Source organism: Argopecten irradians, chromosome 1 (assembly GCF_041381155.1).
Source record: "Argopecten irradians isolate NY chromosome 1, Ai_NY, whole genome shotgun sequence".
NCBI lineage: Eukaryota > Metazoa > Mollusca > Bivalvia > Pectinida > Pectinidae > Argopecten > Argopecten irradians.
This window is the reverse complement of record NC_091134.1, coordinates 7,326,287-7,342,171: the sequence shown is the minus strand read 5'-3', so window position 1 is coordinate 7,342,171 and position 15,885 is coordinate 7,326,287. Positions and strand designations below refer to the sequence as shown.

General features: G+C 35.1%; 1 protein-coding gene across 2 annotated transcripts in view; it reads left to right on the top strand.

Moving 5' to 3' along the window:
* Window positions 1-13,093, top strand: part of LOC138316432 (DDB1- and CUL4-associated factor 17-like) — a 55,863-nt gene extending 42,770 nt beyond the window's left edge. For both annotated transcript variants that reach the window (XM_069258129.1, XM_069258133.1), the window contains exon 15: window positions 11,040-13,093. In XM_069258129.1, the coding sequence (XP_069114230.1) occupies window positions 11,040-11,216 (177 nt within the window). In that variant the 3' untranslated portion in view covers window positions 11,217-13,093. The remainder of the gene's footprint in view (window positions 1-11,039) is intronic.
* The last annotated feature ends 2,792 nt before the right edge of the window (window positions 13,094-15,885 follow it).

Genomic DNA, 15,885 nt, shown 5'->3' with positions numbered 1-15,885 from the left:
TTTAAGCGAAAAGGATTCGTCACTGTCCCTTTGTAAACACTACTAAACGCCACGCGCGGTGTCTATGAACCGGGAATAAAAACCATTTTTTCTCAACTGATAATTAAACTCTTATCAAGTCAAAAGTTTGTTTGTTTGTTTGTTTGTTTGATTAATTTACGTCCTATTAACAGCTATGGTCATGTAAGTACGGCCTCCCATGTATGCGGTGTGTTGCATGAATGTTGTGCGAGGTGCGTGTTTTGGGAGACTGCGGTATATTTATGTTGTGTCTTCTTGTATAGTGAAACTGTTGCCCTTTTTATAGTGCTATATCACTGAAGCATGCCGCCGAAGACACCAAAGAAATACCAAAGAAAATTTCACAACGTTTAGTACTTGCTTTAAAGAAGGAAGATTCAGAAGATTTTTTTTTAAATTTTTCGTTAAAAATACGACAGCTCATGAATTGACAGCACGCTTCAGAAAGTAAGACGGTAACCCTCGTACCCACAAGCCATTAAAGTATCAAAGGAAAATCAGTCATCGCCCAACGTCACAGTTAGCTGCGATGACGTAGCTCTGAACGACGGACGGAAAATTTTTCTGACAGATGGTCGTCCCATTGACCGTAGTGTTGCAAAACATCCAGCGGTGAAAATGTTGCATTTCACGTGTGTCATGTAATTTTGTAATTAAATTCAACAATATCAAACATTTTAAACATAAAATGATTATTTATTTACCCACCTCCATGTCTAAATTATGTTTTAAAGCACTTTTGAATGGCTCACATCTCCGACACGGCTCACTTGGCCGCCATGATGCTTCTCGTTAGAAAGTCTCGCGCTCCAAATATGGCAACTAGTACCATATATGGAATGCCCTACAAATTTTCACTACGAAAGAAATATATTGTCACAAAGTTTTTAACATGAACTTTAAAAATTCTTTTTCGCTACATTCTAAATAATACTTACATTTGTTCAGTTCCACCATGTTTATTCTTAGTTTGTTGGCTTTTTAAAACTTTTAAACATATTTTACCTGCTGAGTGTTTCATTTCGTTACGGTTTCCGGTAAATCAAACATGGCGGCGTATTTGAACAGAATTATACATGTGTTGTGTTTGCCTTGGATTTTACCACTAATAGTTGATGAAACATTATAATCGAAAGGTTTGTGAATTGAATATTGATCATAGTTGTCAGAACAATACAGTTACAATAGGATATTACCCGAAAAATATATTTTTATCAGTCTCAAAGTGCGCATGTGGATCACAGCGGGACTTGCAACACTAGCGGCAACGGGGTGGAATTCATACCCTGCGAACCGGAGTGGAGGCAGGGTATGATTATTCGTTCTACGTCACAGTCAGTGCACAAAGACAAAAGCTCATGCGCCGTACTTGCCCAAAACCCAGTGTGACTTATCCACCTCATATACGTCCTTGCCACAACCAGAGATTTAAATAGATTTAAATCTCTGCCACAACCAATCGAAAAATTATCAAGTAATGTGAAATCATGGAACAGAATATCAATCTAGTACAAACTAATCAAGATAAAGAGACAGAAACGTTTTAATCACAGAACGAAGCCATGTATACAAGGTAGGTAGACAAGCTTTACAAATTGAAAATTGGTAAAAATTAACACGTTAACTTATGTCGTATAATTTCATTTATTTCAAGATTAATCCTCTTCAGCTGATAAGTTTTGCATCATAACGTCAGCCTGGTATTTTCTTCGATCTTCTTCTCTGGTCTTGCGATATCTCAAACGAGAACCTCGGACAGCATTTAGTATCAACACAATTCACATCAGTACAAACAGTTATTCATATTTTACCGCTCGTATCGGAACTCTCCCGAAAAAAGGTTGAAAAATGCATGTTTCGCCAGGTAGCAAGAGAAAATAAAGTAGTTTTAGTGCATGCATGACGTAAACATAAATATCACAGGGGTAGTCTACAATCGGATAGCTTGACCCGTTCCACAAACCTAATGTTTACCTGTGCAAGCCGTTTGTACTCGGCCGTCACGGCTCGGCGCGTCCGCTCGATAATTACCAACGTCAGTCAGAAAATCTGTTAATCTTCGCGCAGAAAGTATTAATATAACCGACGAAATACTTAATTCTATCGCCGAATCTGTAAATTTCACCGTCGCATCGGAAAAGTTTGACCCCGACTATGTAGCATTAGATAGCCGTGCACGTAAACAAAGGTGGGTACTTGTAACTGATAGCTACAGCCTCTGATGGTTTGTTAGTCGGCCGTCACGGCGCCGACAGCGGACAGAAAAATACTTAATTTTACGGCAGAATACTTAATTTTTCTGATCGAATTGGAATTCTAAGGAAAAGTCCTAATATTAATTAAGGGTTAACACTGAATAAAAAGCACATATGCTAATCCTGTCGAAACTTGTTACTGCCGTTATTCTAACAAGTTTCGGCAAGATTAATACATTTTGGGTTACCAGTGATAACTACCCATGCATACGTGTGTATATTTATACTTTTTTGTGCACATTATATAACAACTGCTATATTACAATCAATTTATGAAGGACAAAACTCTTACATGTAAGAACAGGAGGACTGAAGAACAGCGGGAATTAAACTTCAATAATATTTCCTCTATGCTGGTATTGCTATTTATAATTAAAATGTTTAATTATATGATATTAGCCTTTTCAGTAATTACTCTGTTAATACATTTATTGTTTCCTTATGTTTTACAGAATGTCAGCATGCATGTATCATTTCAACTGGAAACAGTCGAGGAGAAGAATTATGTGAACAAAAAGAAATAATATTATAAAATTGTAATCATTTTCAATCCGAAAATAATTACTATCATCATTTTAAAATTCCTTATTGTGAATTTAACTGTAATATGATTTAAGCATATACCTGATATTTGTTTATTTTCTATGACATGTACATGCTTGAAATGGAATGAATAGATAAAAGATTATTTAAATTTAAAACATAATATGACATTAGCTGTTTATATTTTTTGTCAAAAACATATTAAAGATGCTCCACCGCCGACAGAGCATAAATGACATTCATCATTTGAACAATAATTGGTGTTTAATCGTGTATATATATGCCTAATTAACACAAAAAATATGATAAGATAATTTATTTTGCCTTTTTTGCACGCGCAGTCAGAATTTCATTCCATATAGGATATAGTGACATGGAATTTTTTCGGGATGCAATTAATTATTTTTTTTATATTTTGAACTTAAAGATGCTCCACCGCCGACAGAGCATAAATGGTATTCATCATTCGAACAATAATTGGTGTTTAATCGTGTATATATATGCCTAATTAACACAAAAAATAACATAAGATAATTTATTTCGCCTTTGGTGCATGCGCAAGCATTACTTCATTCCATATAGGATATAGTGCCACAGAATTTTTTCGGGATGCAATTAATTATTTTTCATATTTTTAACTTGAAGTAAAATTAGAAGCTCAAACTTTTCAATGGTGGTAATGATGTAAAGTTAGTAACTTTTATAACTGAAGAAAATTACTAAATCGTCTGCTCCTGTTTTTGATAGTGAAAAAATACCATTTGTCAGCGGTGGAGCAATTAACCCCTGTCAATTGGTGACCATGGTTAACCATGGTCAGTAAGGTTAACCATATTTAACCATGGTTTTACCATGGTTAGACATGGTTTCGGCATATTTTAACCATGGTAGTAACCATGGTTAACCATGGTTAAATTTATGACCATGGTCAACCATGGTTGAGCTAATGTTGATATCCTTCAACCATGTTTGACCATGGTAAACCATGGTTGACCATGGTTTCACTTCATATTTTAACCATGGATAAATTATGACCATGGTCATCCGTGGTTGAGATGATGTTGATATTCTTCAACCATGTTTGACCATGGTTAACCATGGTTGACCATGGTTTCACTTCCCGACAACATGAGTCACATGACTTCTATATGTTTCCCGCCAAAACAGTCACCATCCAAAATGGCTGCTGTGTCTGTTGGAGTGTGGAAGGGGAAACATCTCTCTTCTTAAAATGGAAGTTTTGGCCAATTAGTGAATGGATTATCTTATTCTTGAATGTCTGTAAGTACAGATGAACACTTTTAGTAAGTTTTGATTTGTCTGCAATTCTTTATCAACATGAAATCGTTGCACACTGATATTGTGTTCCTATGCATATACAATTTTTTATAGGTTTGTGTATTTGTCAATTGTTATTGAGTTATATTGTCCATATAAACTATCATGTTTTGTAACTATAGGTTTATTTCAGACAAACACTAATTTACTTGGAATTTATAATGAAATCAATTGCTGCATATCCCTGATAACAGATTTTCTTAACACTTATCTGTGGTAGTATGAAAATATAATGAACACAGTAAACTGGTGGTGATTCCAAGTAAAACTCTTCTGTTGTTATACATGAATAAATGGATTATACCTATTGCCATCACAATTTGTTTCAGCAAATATTGAATTGAGTAATAATATCAAGATTCCAATGGAATTTCTATTGGATTGATACAAAATTCGATATATATTTACCACTTGAATTCTATTGGAAATATCACTTAACCAGTGAAAATTCTGGCAAATTTTACCTCTGTTCCACTGGATATACCACTGAAATTCCAAGGAAATTCCACGTAAATCCAATGAAGTTTTCTGTAGGGTAACCATGGCCTGAACATGTTTTGACAACAATGAGACCCTGTTTTGACAATGACTTGACCATGGTTTGACCAATGAATTGACCATGGTTAACCATGGTTCAACCATGGTCAACCATGGTTCAACCATGGTCAACCATGGTTCAACCATGGTCAACCATGATAAACCATGTGTTTTGACCATAGTCAATTACCATGACCATGGTTGAACATGACCAACCATGGTGTATGGGCCATGGTTGGCCATGGTTTTACTAGGTTTAACCATGGTATTTGGGAAGATATTCCGCCTGGGCCTTCAACCATGGTTACTTACCATGCTTAACCATGGTTTGACCATGGTTTATAAACCATGGTTTACATATAACCATTGTTCCAACATCAACCATGCTTAACCATGCTTGACCATGGTTGGCCATTTAACGTAGAAGTCAAAACCATGGTTAACCATGGATAACCATGATTCCTGGGAAATGGTTAACCATGGTTTAACCATGGTCAACCATGGTTTACATAGCTTCAATTGACAGGGGATCTTTAAAATAAAATTAGAAGCTCAAACTTTTCAATGGTGGTAATGGTGTAAAGTAAGTAACTTTTGTAACTGAAGAAAAATACTAAATCGTTTCCTCCTGTTTTTGATGGCGAAAAAATACCATTTGTCAGCGGTGGAGCATCTTTAAGCTTATCGTTCATAACGCACTAATCATCACCTTCGAGACAATTTAATGAAAATCAAGTAAACATTAATTTGTATTACACAGGTCGTCTTATGTTTTCCCCGCCTTGACTATCAATGTTTCCTGATCACTCTGAAAGTATTGATTTTACCGTTTTTTCGGTCACCACATGAACTGCCTTTAAATCAATCACACCAATGAGACATACATTTACTGCATTCATTATAACACTGTAAGGCAATTCTGCAAGATCAGCGAACATTGTTTATCTACATGCACAGTATGGTACCATATGTAACAGGAATGGAGAAAATGTAGCGGCAAGTAAGACCGGGATTCGATCCCGGGACTCTCCGAACACTAGCTGAGTGCTCTACCGACTGAACTACCTGGTCATCGATAATCGACCCAGTCCAGTCCTGCTACATTCCTCCCTCCTTTTTTGAATACAGACGAGACCCTTTCAAACACCACAGCCGTTGGTTATTTAGTTGGGTGCCAATTCTGTAACAGGAGAGAATAAAATGTAGCTCTTCCGACTGAGCTACCTGATCACCGATAATCAACCCAGTCTGATCCCTCTACAAATATTTATCTGGTTATTTAATTTCCTTTTACTATTTTCAATCTACCTTTATGTCTTAGAATCTTACCTGGTGGAAAAGAATATTTTGTCTTACAAATCTTGACAAATTATGCACACTGTGATTGTTGCAAGCTAAACTACGTATCCGCTAGCTGCAATATTGTAGCTCAAAAGACTTTTTGACAGAAAACGGTGTCGTCTTTAGAGCTACAATTGGTGCCTATTACTGCTAATGGAGCAAAGTAATAATTATGCAAACCATTATAAAACGTTTGTTTGCATTTTTATTGTACTTGTTTGATATCGCTTACCTTCTAGGCAATAAAACTGAACCCCATGAAATATGGAATTCTCATCGAGGCATTATTTTTTACATAATACATATGAAGGTCTTTCTGAAGGGAATTTATACGGCAAGTCCACAAATTGTGAATTTGACGTCTTGTGAGTGGTACGGTAGATATTAAGAATGGTAGTTATGATTGTTTTGGACAAAAAACATATGTAAATGCATGTATACGCATAAAATAATTGGAAACCTACAAAAAAGTAAAGAAAACGATGCCAGAGTGATTTTCGGAGGCAGTGCTCCACTACGACACATAGGGACCAATTCGTACCCGGCCGAAAGGTATAGTAGGCCGGGTATGTATATTCGTTCTACGTATCCGCTAGCTGATTGCTGTTGATTGTTAATGATCTCAAACACACTAATTACTTATTGTGCCAATTTAAGTAAATATATTCTACTCTTTTCAAATATTCTTGATTACTATTCATGTGTAATATCTCAAAATATTGACATGTGCACAGAGTACGGCGGACCAGACCGCCGATGTTTTGGACATCTGCTAGATATTTCAGTTTCAGGTTACGGTGGCCAATAAAAGAAAACAAACACAATGCGGTTTTCATATGTTATTTCTTCTAAATACAACATTTTTAGCTCACCTGGCCCGAAGGGCCGGTGAGCTTATGTCATGGCGCGGCGTCCGTCCGTCCGTCGTCCGTCCGTCCGTCGTCCGTCCGTCCGTCCGTCTGTCCACAACACCAGGACATATTCAGACAAAATCAAAAGCTCATACCAACATTTGGCATCAGAATTTCAAATTTTTTGCAGGAACTAAATATAAATTTCGACGCCATTGACGAGTACACCATGTCGGATGTACCACCATGGCTCATTCAAACACCTGATATCAATTTATCTTTGCATGAGAGGGCAAAGTCCAGTGCATTACCCGAAGAACATAAATCCTCCTTTCGGGAGTGCATCAGAGCTTTCCCTGATCATGTTAAGATCTACACTGACGGTTCAAAAGATGGTAATAAAGTTGTGGCAGCATGCTGTACATCTAATCACTGTTCCTCTATCCGACTTCCAGATGTTGCCCCGGGGGCAGGAGGGGCGGGGCCCAATAGGGGAAATAGAGGTAAATCCTATAAATCGCTACTTGTCCTAGAGTTCTGCATGGATTGTAACCAAATTTGGCCACAAACATCCTTGGGGGAGGGGGAACATAAATTGTATAAATTTTGGCTCTGACCCCCCGGGGGCAGGAGGGGCGGGGCCCAATAGGGGAAATAGAGGTAAATCCTTTAAAACGCTACCTAGAGTTCTGCATGGATTGTAACCAAAAATAGCCACAAACATCCTTGGGGGAAGGGGAACAGAAATTGTATAAATTTTGGCTCTGGTCCCCCGGGGGCAAGAGGGGCGGAGCCCAATAGGGGAAATAGAGGTAAATCCTTTAAATCGCTACACTAGTCATAGAGTTCTGAATGGAATGTAACCAAATTTGGTCACAAACATCCTTTGGGGAAGGGGAACAGAACTTGTATGAATTTTGGCTCTGACCCCCCGGGGGCAGGAGGGGCGGGGCCCAATAGGGGAAATAGAGGTAAATCCTATAAATTGCTACTTGTCCTAGAGTTTTGCTTGGATTGTGACCAAATTTGGCCATAAACATCCTTGGGGGAAGGGGAACAGAACTTGTATAAATTTTGGCTCTGACCATCTGGGGACAGGAGGGGTGGGGCCCAATAGGGGATTTAGAGGTTAATATTAAAATTCCTTCAGAAAAGAAACAATGAACTTGTATTCAGAACATTTCTTGGCATTCAAACCAGGTGAACGATACAGGCCCTCCGGGCCTCTTGTTTGTGCAAGTTGTCAAGCATTTATGGGGAATATTTTGCATTGAAATTGTCACCTTCATACATCGCTTTTGGGACTCCCTGGACATTGTTTTTCCCCATTTTTTTGATGCGCAAAATATACTGATAGTAGATTTTTTTAAGCATTTTCAGCCCTAAAAAGTACCTGCGCAAATTAGTTTTTACTGTATAATGATATTGGAATGTATCCCAAACTTTTTATCATATTATTTGCCAATAACACTGTTATGATATCAGAAATATCTGATGGTCTACAACAAATATTACATGAATTTTAACAATATTGCATAACATGGAAATTAGAACTTCATATCAGAAAGATAAAAATTGTGATATTCTCAAGACGTAAATCGGTACAACAACACCAGTTGATGTTATGGAATACAGAATTAGATTTATAAGAATTGTTTACATATCTGGGTACAGAAAATAATGTTAATGGTAGCGTTTTTAAAGAAAGGGAAAAAACCTACTAAACAAACAATTAAATCGGTGTTTGCTATTTATAAGAAATAAAGGAATGTATCTCTTCCATTTCATCTTAAACTGAAAATATTTGATTCACTTGTAATGACAGTTTTATTATACTCATCAGAGGTATGGGGATTTGAAAATAAAAAATGTTGTAGAAAAATTCATTTGTAATTTTGTAAAACAATCCTGAAGTTAAGAAAGTGTACAAACAATTTCATGGTCTATGGTGAGCTAACAAGTTATCCGGTTTGAATTGAAGTTCGGATACAATGTATATCAATCAACTTGCTGTTTTACAAAAGAATAATTATAAAACTTGTTAAAAGTAGACCAATTGACCAATTTATTCAAAAATCACATGGTGATATTGATAAGTCTTCTAGAGGACAGACATATTCTATATTTAAGACATTTTGGCATAGAAAAGTATGCCTCGCGTCTTTCGATCTCTGTTGCAAAACAATACTTGTTAACTGATTTTCATTAACATCAAATTAACAAGGAAAATGCTAAAGGTATTATAAAATCATTTGACATATAACGTCATAGGAAATATTAGAATGGGCTTCCAAGATTTTAGTATGTGTCTCTTATTTTACACCTTGGTGTCCAAGGAATCCTCAAAAGTCCAAACTGGAAGGAACACCAGCCAAATTTATTTCTTATTGTACAAAACTACAGTAGTATTGACCTTAGAAATACATTCCTCCTATCATCGAGACCGAGCCATTTAGTACTTTCAGTACTTTGATTAAAAGATTGGTTGCCTTGGAAACAAAATGGAGGTCTCTGATTGGTTGAAATTTAGATATTGTCAGATTTAAGTGAAAATTGGTATATATGGGTTATAAAATATTCTGAATAACATGAAATTCTTTTTTAAAAGATTGGTTGCCTTGGAAACAAAATGGAGGTCTCTGATTGGTTGAAATTTAGATATTATTAGATATTAGTGAAAATTGGAACATATGGGTTATAGGGTATGCCGAATGAGATAAGAACAGTTTTAAATACATTGTTGCCATTGTTTTATAATAAAAGCCGTCTGATTGCTCAAAATGAAGATTGTAGCCTTTTTGGTGGTGGTATTATTTTCAAATTAAACATACTTTATTTGAAAATCAAATGTAACTCTGTTTCCCTCTTTAACATTTTTAATTCAATTTAAGATTGTTTCTATCTACATAAGAGAGATGGATAATCTTAATTTATATCTTTTGAGTTTAAGTTGCGGACGAAAATATACTTCTTTCCAATAATTATTTGATTTCTGATAAGAAAAGAGAAACTATTTGTTTCACCCAAGAGCATAATTATCTAGTTGTTAGGCTTTTTTGTACTGTTAGGGAAGATGCATGAATAGAAATGCAATAATATTAGTGTACATATGTTAGTTAACAAAAAATTCTATCACTAACTGTTGTTTTATTATGGTGTTTATGATCAATTTTAAATTTGTGGTCAACTAGGGCAAATATTGATTTTTTAGAAAAAATGCTTTTTTCCCGGATTTCAATTTTTTTTAAAAAGTATCTGTTTAAAGATTTTACCTATAGCATGTTTATAAAATGGTTTAAAAGTGTGGACAAAATCGAGAACATGCCAAATATTTCGAGCAAACCCAATATCCTCAATTTTTATCTGGACAAAAATTTGAGTTTTTTTTGCTTCAAAATCAATTTGTCGTAAAAATAATTTGTAAATATCATTATAAATGGATATGAAATAAAGAATGAAGTATCTTTTATCAACAAAAATAATTAGAAAATAAAAATTATGTTCAAAAGATGGACACAAGGGGTCCCCTTACCACATACCCAAAGTAATTTTAGAAAACATCATTTCAGGCCCTTTATGCCTTTTTAAAAAATACAAAATAAATAAACAGCACATAAAAAGTAGTTATGTACCTAGACCTTTATTTAACACTGCAAAATTTGAAAAAAATCGGCACGTGGGCAGATTTTGCAACCCCACCTTTATCAAACTAAAGATATTGTGATCTTTATGTACCATGTCATGACGTAATCTTACTATGACGTCATTGTACAATGACGTCATGTTTTACAAATAAAAGAATTCAAACCCCTGAAGACTGGCATGAGCCGAGAAAGCGCTAGGGAGGAAAAAACTGTTTTATAGTTGTGTTTTCTTTTTATGTATATATACATATAAACAATAACGACTGACTAGTGAGCGCTTCCACCCCATTCAAGGGAGCTCTTCAAGAAGAGCTCCCTTGAATGGGGCGAAAGCGCTCACTAGTCAGTCGTTAATGTTTTTATTTCTTATAGATTTCGTCCGTAAGGATTTTTCTTTAGTGTTGAGGTAGATATCTATTATATATAGATTTCGTCCGTAAGGATTTTTCTTTAGTGTTGAGGTAGATTCTGTTTTAATTGACCTAATTGACCAAATTTTCTCTTTTCAGGTTCATGAGCACAGTGTCCATCTAGATTTAGATACAATAATTAAAGTTGTGAAGTCATCCCCGGGTAAATTCTGTTGTGTGGTGTATAGACTTTACTCCAACGTTGAGGAGCAGGAAAACTCCCAAAAACATTCTACCAAACATCCGACATCCAACAACAGGAGGTCAAGGCGGTGATCAAGTCAATGGAACAAAGACGGGAGCCTATTATTATCCCCCGCGAAACGCGTTTGCGGGGGATATTGATTTGGGCTCTGTCCGTCCGTCCGTCCGTCCGTCCGTCCGTCCGTCTGAGTATCGTTTCCGGGCTATAACTCCTAAATCGTTCAACTTGGCTACACGAAACTTTCTGTACATGTTAGGTTAGTGCTCTAGTTGTGCCTTTTGCTAATGGGAACCTTTCATTTTCGATACTTTTTCTGTTACCATGGAAACTTATTCAAAAATACCATATTATTAAAGTTTCCTTTCTATTCCGGGCTATAACTCGAAAACTGTTCAACTTGGCTACACGAAACTTTCTGTACATGTTAGGCTAGTGCTCTAGTTGTGCCTTTTTCTAATGGGAACCTTCCATTTTCAATACTTTTTCTGTTACCATGGAAACTTATTAAAAAATACCATATTATTAAAGTTTCCTTTCTATTCCGGGCTATAACTCGAAAACCGTTCAACTTGGCTACATGAAACTTTCTGTACATGTTAGGCTAGTGCTCTAGTTGTGCCTTTTGCTAATGGGAACCTTTCATTTTCGATACTTTTTCTGTTACCATGGAAACTTATTCAAAAATACCATATTATTAAAGTTTCCTTTCTATTCCGGGCTATAACTCGAAAACCGTTCAATTTGGCTACACGAAACTTTCTGTACATGTTAGGCTAGTGCTCTAGTTGTGCCTTTTTCTAATGGGAACCTTCCATTTTCAATACTTTTTCTGTTACCATGGAAATTTATTAAAAAATACCATATTATTAAAGTTTCCTTTCTATTCCGGGCTATAATCGAAAACCATTCAACTTGGCTACACAAAACTTTCTGTACATGTTAGGCTAGTGCTCTAGGTTAGGCTAGTGCTCTAGTTGTGCCTTTTGCTAATGGGAACCTTTCATTTTCGATACTTTTTCTGTTACTATGGAAACTTATTTAAAAATACCATATTATTAAAGTTTCCTTTCTATTTCAGGCTATAACTCAAAAACCGTTCAACTTGGCTACACGAAACTTTCTGTACATGTTAGGCTAGTGCTCTAGTTGTGCCTTTTGCTAATGGGAATCTTTCATTTTAAACTCTTAGTTACAATGAGCTTCATTTATTTTATGTTTGAGCTTTCATACACAACTGGGCGCGGGGGATAATGCCAAGCTTTGCGGCTCCTTGTTAATATAGATTTTAACCCTAAGCATCTATCAAAATCTTACATTGAAAGAAATAACATTACTATCAAAGGTTGGGGTGTAATTACCACAAATATTATACATTAACAGGGGAGGTAATTACCCATATATTCTACACTGACAGGGGAGGTAACTACCATGAACATTGTACACTGACAGGAGAGGTAATTACCACAAAATTGTACACTGTCAGGGGAGATAATTAACACAAACACTGTACACTGACAGGGGAGGTAATTACCATGAACATTGTACATTTACAGGGGAGTTAATTAACACAAATATTGTACACTGACAGGTAGAGGTAATTACCATAAACATTCTACACTGACAGGGGAGGTAATTACCACAATTATTGTACACTGACAGGGGAAGTAATTACCACAAATAGTGTACACTAATAGGGGAGGTAATTACCACAAATAGTGTACACTGACAGTCGGAAGTAATTGCCATGAACATTGTACACTGATAGGGGAGGTAATTGCCACAAAATTGTACACCATCAGGTGAGATAATTACCACAAACACTGTACACTGACAGGGGAGGTAATTACCATGAACATTGTACACTGTTGGGGGAGGCAATTACCACAAACATTATACACTGACGGAGGTAATTCACACAAATATTGTATTCTGACCGGGGGGGGGGGGGGGGGGGGGGGGGGTACACTACAAACTGACGAGAAAATTACCACAAATATTGTATACTGACAGGGGAGGTAATTACCACAAATATTCTACACTAACAGGGGAGGTAATTACAACAGATATTGTTACTGACAGGGAGGTAATTACCACAAATATTGTATACTAATAGGGGAGGTAATTACAACAGATATTGTATACTGACAGGGGAGGTAATTACCACAAACATTCTACACTGACAGTGGAGGTAATTACCACAAATATTGTACACTGACAAGGGAGGTAATTTCCACAAATAGCTGTATAAGGACATTGACTAGTGCTGGATCAATATATTGATATAACGATACGTATCAGTTTTCAGAAGCATATCGAATATCGATACACAAACATGCTGTATATCGCTGTATCGTTTTAACAACTCAACCAAGTGTTTTTATTATAGAAAGAGGAAATTCCAATCAACATTTTTTTCTCAAACATCATTCAAGTAAGAGCATTTCAATCAAAAGGAAGTGTTTAAAGCATCTGTGTCACCTAGACGGATTAAAAATGTCTTACCATAGCTAAGAATACGAATTAACAGAAACAAATCAACACAGATGGTGAATCAAATAAAATGTTTGGTAGGTTTTTGTCAGGTTATAGAATATTTTATCAAAATTGTCTTTTATCATCACAATATTCAAAACACAATGGTCAACTGAATTTGAAAAAAGAGGTCCAGTATATCCTCAATACATATCGTGTATTAATTGTTTCAGTGTATTTTCAATAAGTATCGTATCGTTTAAGACCTTCCAATACCCACCCCTAACATTGACAGGGGAGATAATTACTACAAAGTATTGTACATGGGTGGTAATAACCACAAACATAGCACTCTGACAAAAGAAAGTTGGTTTACAGTACATGTCACCAAACATTCTGATTTCTTTATAATATGCCAATTGTTCTGTTGCTGATGTGTAGTATGGGTATAAAGAAAATTACTCATGTTAAAATTTGCAAACATTTTCTGTAATTTTATAAACAATTTTAATTGTTGAATTTATAAAATAACATGAATTTGTATTTGGCTTGAGTTCTGTTTTCTGTATAATCATTGATCATGCTGATTGTCCATCGTCAACTGTCGTGCGTTGCTCGTAAACTTTTCATTCAAACAACTTCTTCTCAAAGACAGAAAGACTATGGGTACTTATATTGGGCATGTAGCATGTCTAGATGTAGGGCTACAAAAATTGTTCAAATGAATCACCTTGAGCTTCATTCAAGTTCATAGAGGACAGGTAATACTATTATGTTAGATATAAACATCACCTCAAGTAATAAAAATTTGACACTAGTGGCAGTCTATGGCCCGAACGAAATAGATAGTGAATTCTATACTTTTCTATTAGAACAACTTCTTCGTGAAAATACATCTGTAATTTTAGGAGGGGTCTGGAATGTACCACAGAATTATACAACTGACACAAAAAAATATTTAAATAGGAATAATGGAAAAAACCAAAAGGAAATTGTATCAATGATTGAAAAATTTGATTTAGTAGATATATGGAGGGAGCATAATCATGATAAAAAATTATTTACAAGGCACAGTCCCCACAGAAAACAAGCTAGGCTTGATTATTTTTTAATTACATCAGATTTAATTCCTTTTGTATGTAAAGCTGATATTGGTACAAGTTATAGATCTGATCACTTGCCAATTTCTTTAATCATAAAATTCATTGACCAGCTTAAAGGAAAAGGAACATGGAAGTTCAATAACAGTTTACTAAATAATATTGAATATGTAAATCTTGTCAAAAATTGTATTAGGGATACTGTTGAACAATGTGCTATTAATCTTAAAGAAGAAAACATTAACAATGTATCTTTATCGATAAGTGATCAACTATTTTGGGAAACTTTAAAATTAATGATTAGAGGAAAAACTATTGCTGACTCAACATTCAAAAAGCGTGAAAGGGATAAATTAAAAAATGAACTAGAGTTAAAATTAGGGAAATTACAGCAAGAGGAAAATGGGAACCTAAATGAAATTAAAGAAGTAGAAAATGAGTTGAAATTGATAAGAGAAAACAAAATTAAGGGCATTATACTGAGAGCAAAATTAAGATGGAAAATTGATGGTGAGAGAAGTTCCAGTTGTTTTTTTTGCAATTTAGAAAAAAGGCATTATCAAGAAAAGTTAATTCCAAAGCTAATTATAGAAACAGATGAGGAAATTACAAACATACAAGATATTTTAGAAGAGCAAAAAAAATTTTATCTATCACTTTATTCCAGTTCATATGTCAGTGATAATACTGTTTATGAAACATTTTTTGATGATGAAAATCCTTTCATAAATAAATTAACCAATGAACAAAGTAGTAAATTAGAGGGGAAAATAAATTACCAGGAATGTCTGAAATCACTAAAAAATATGAATAACAATAAGTCACCTGGAATGGATGGATTTACTGTTGAATTTTATAAATTCTTTTGGGCTGATATCAACAGTTTTTTTAATTAATTACGATGAGGAGTACTTTCTATATCACATCGCCAAGGTCTGATTACATGTATTCCAAAAGAAGGTAAATCTAAATTATATGTAAAAAATTGGAGGCCTATAACTTTATTTAATGTAGATTATAAAATAGCTTCCTCAGTTATTTCGAATAGAATTAAAACAGTTTTAGACAGTATCATAAGTGAAACACAAAAGGGCTTCCTCAAAGATAGGTATATTTGCGAATGTACACGACTAATATATGATACATGTATAATAGAAAATACAGAGAA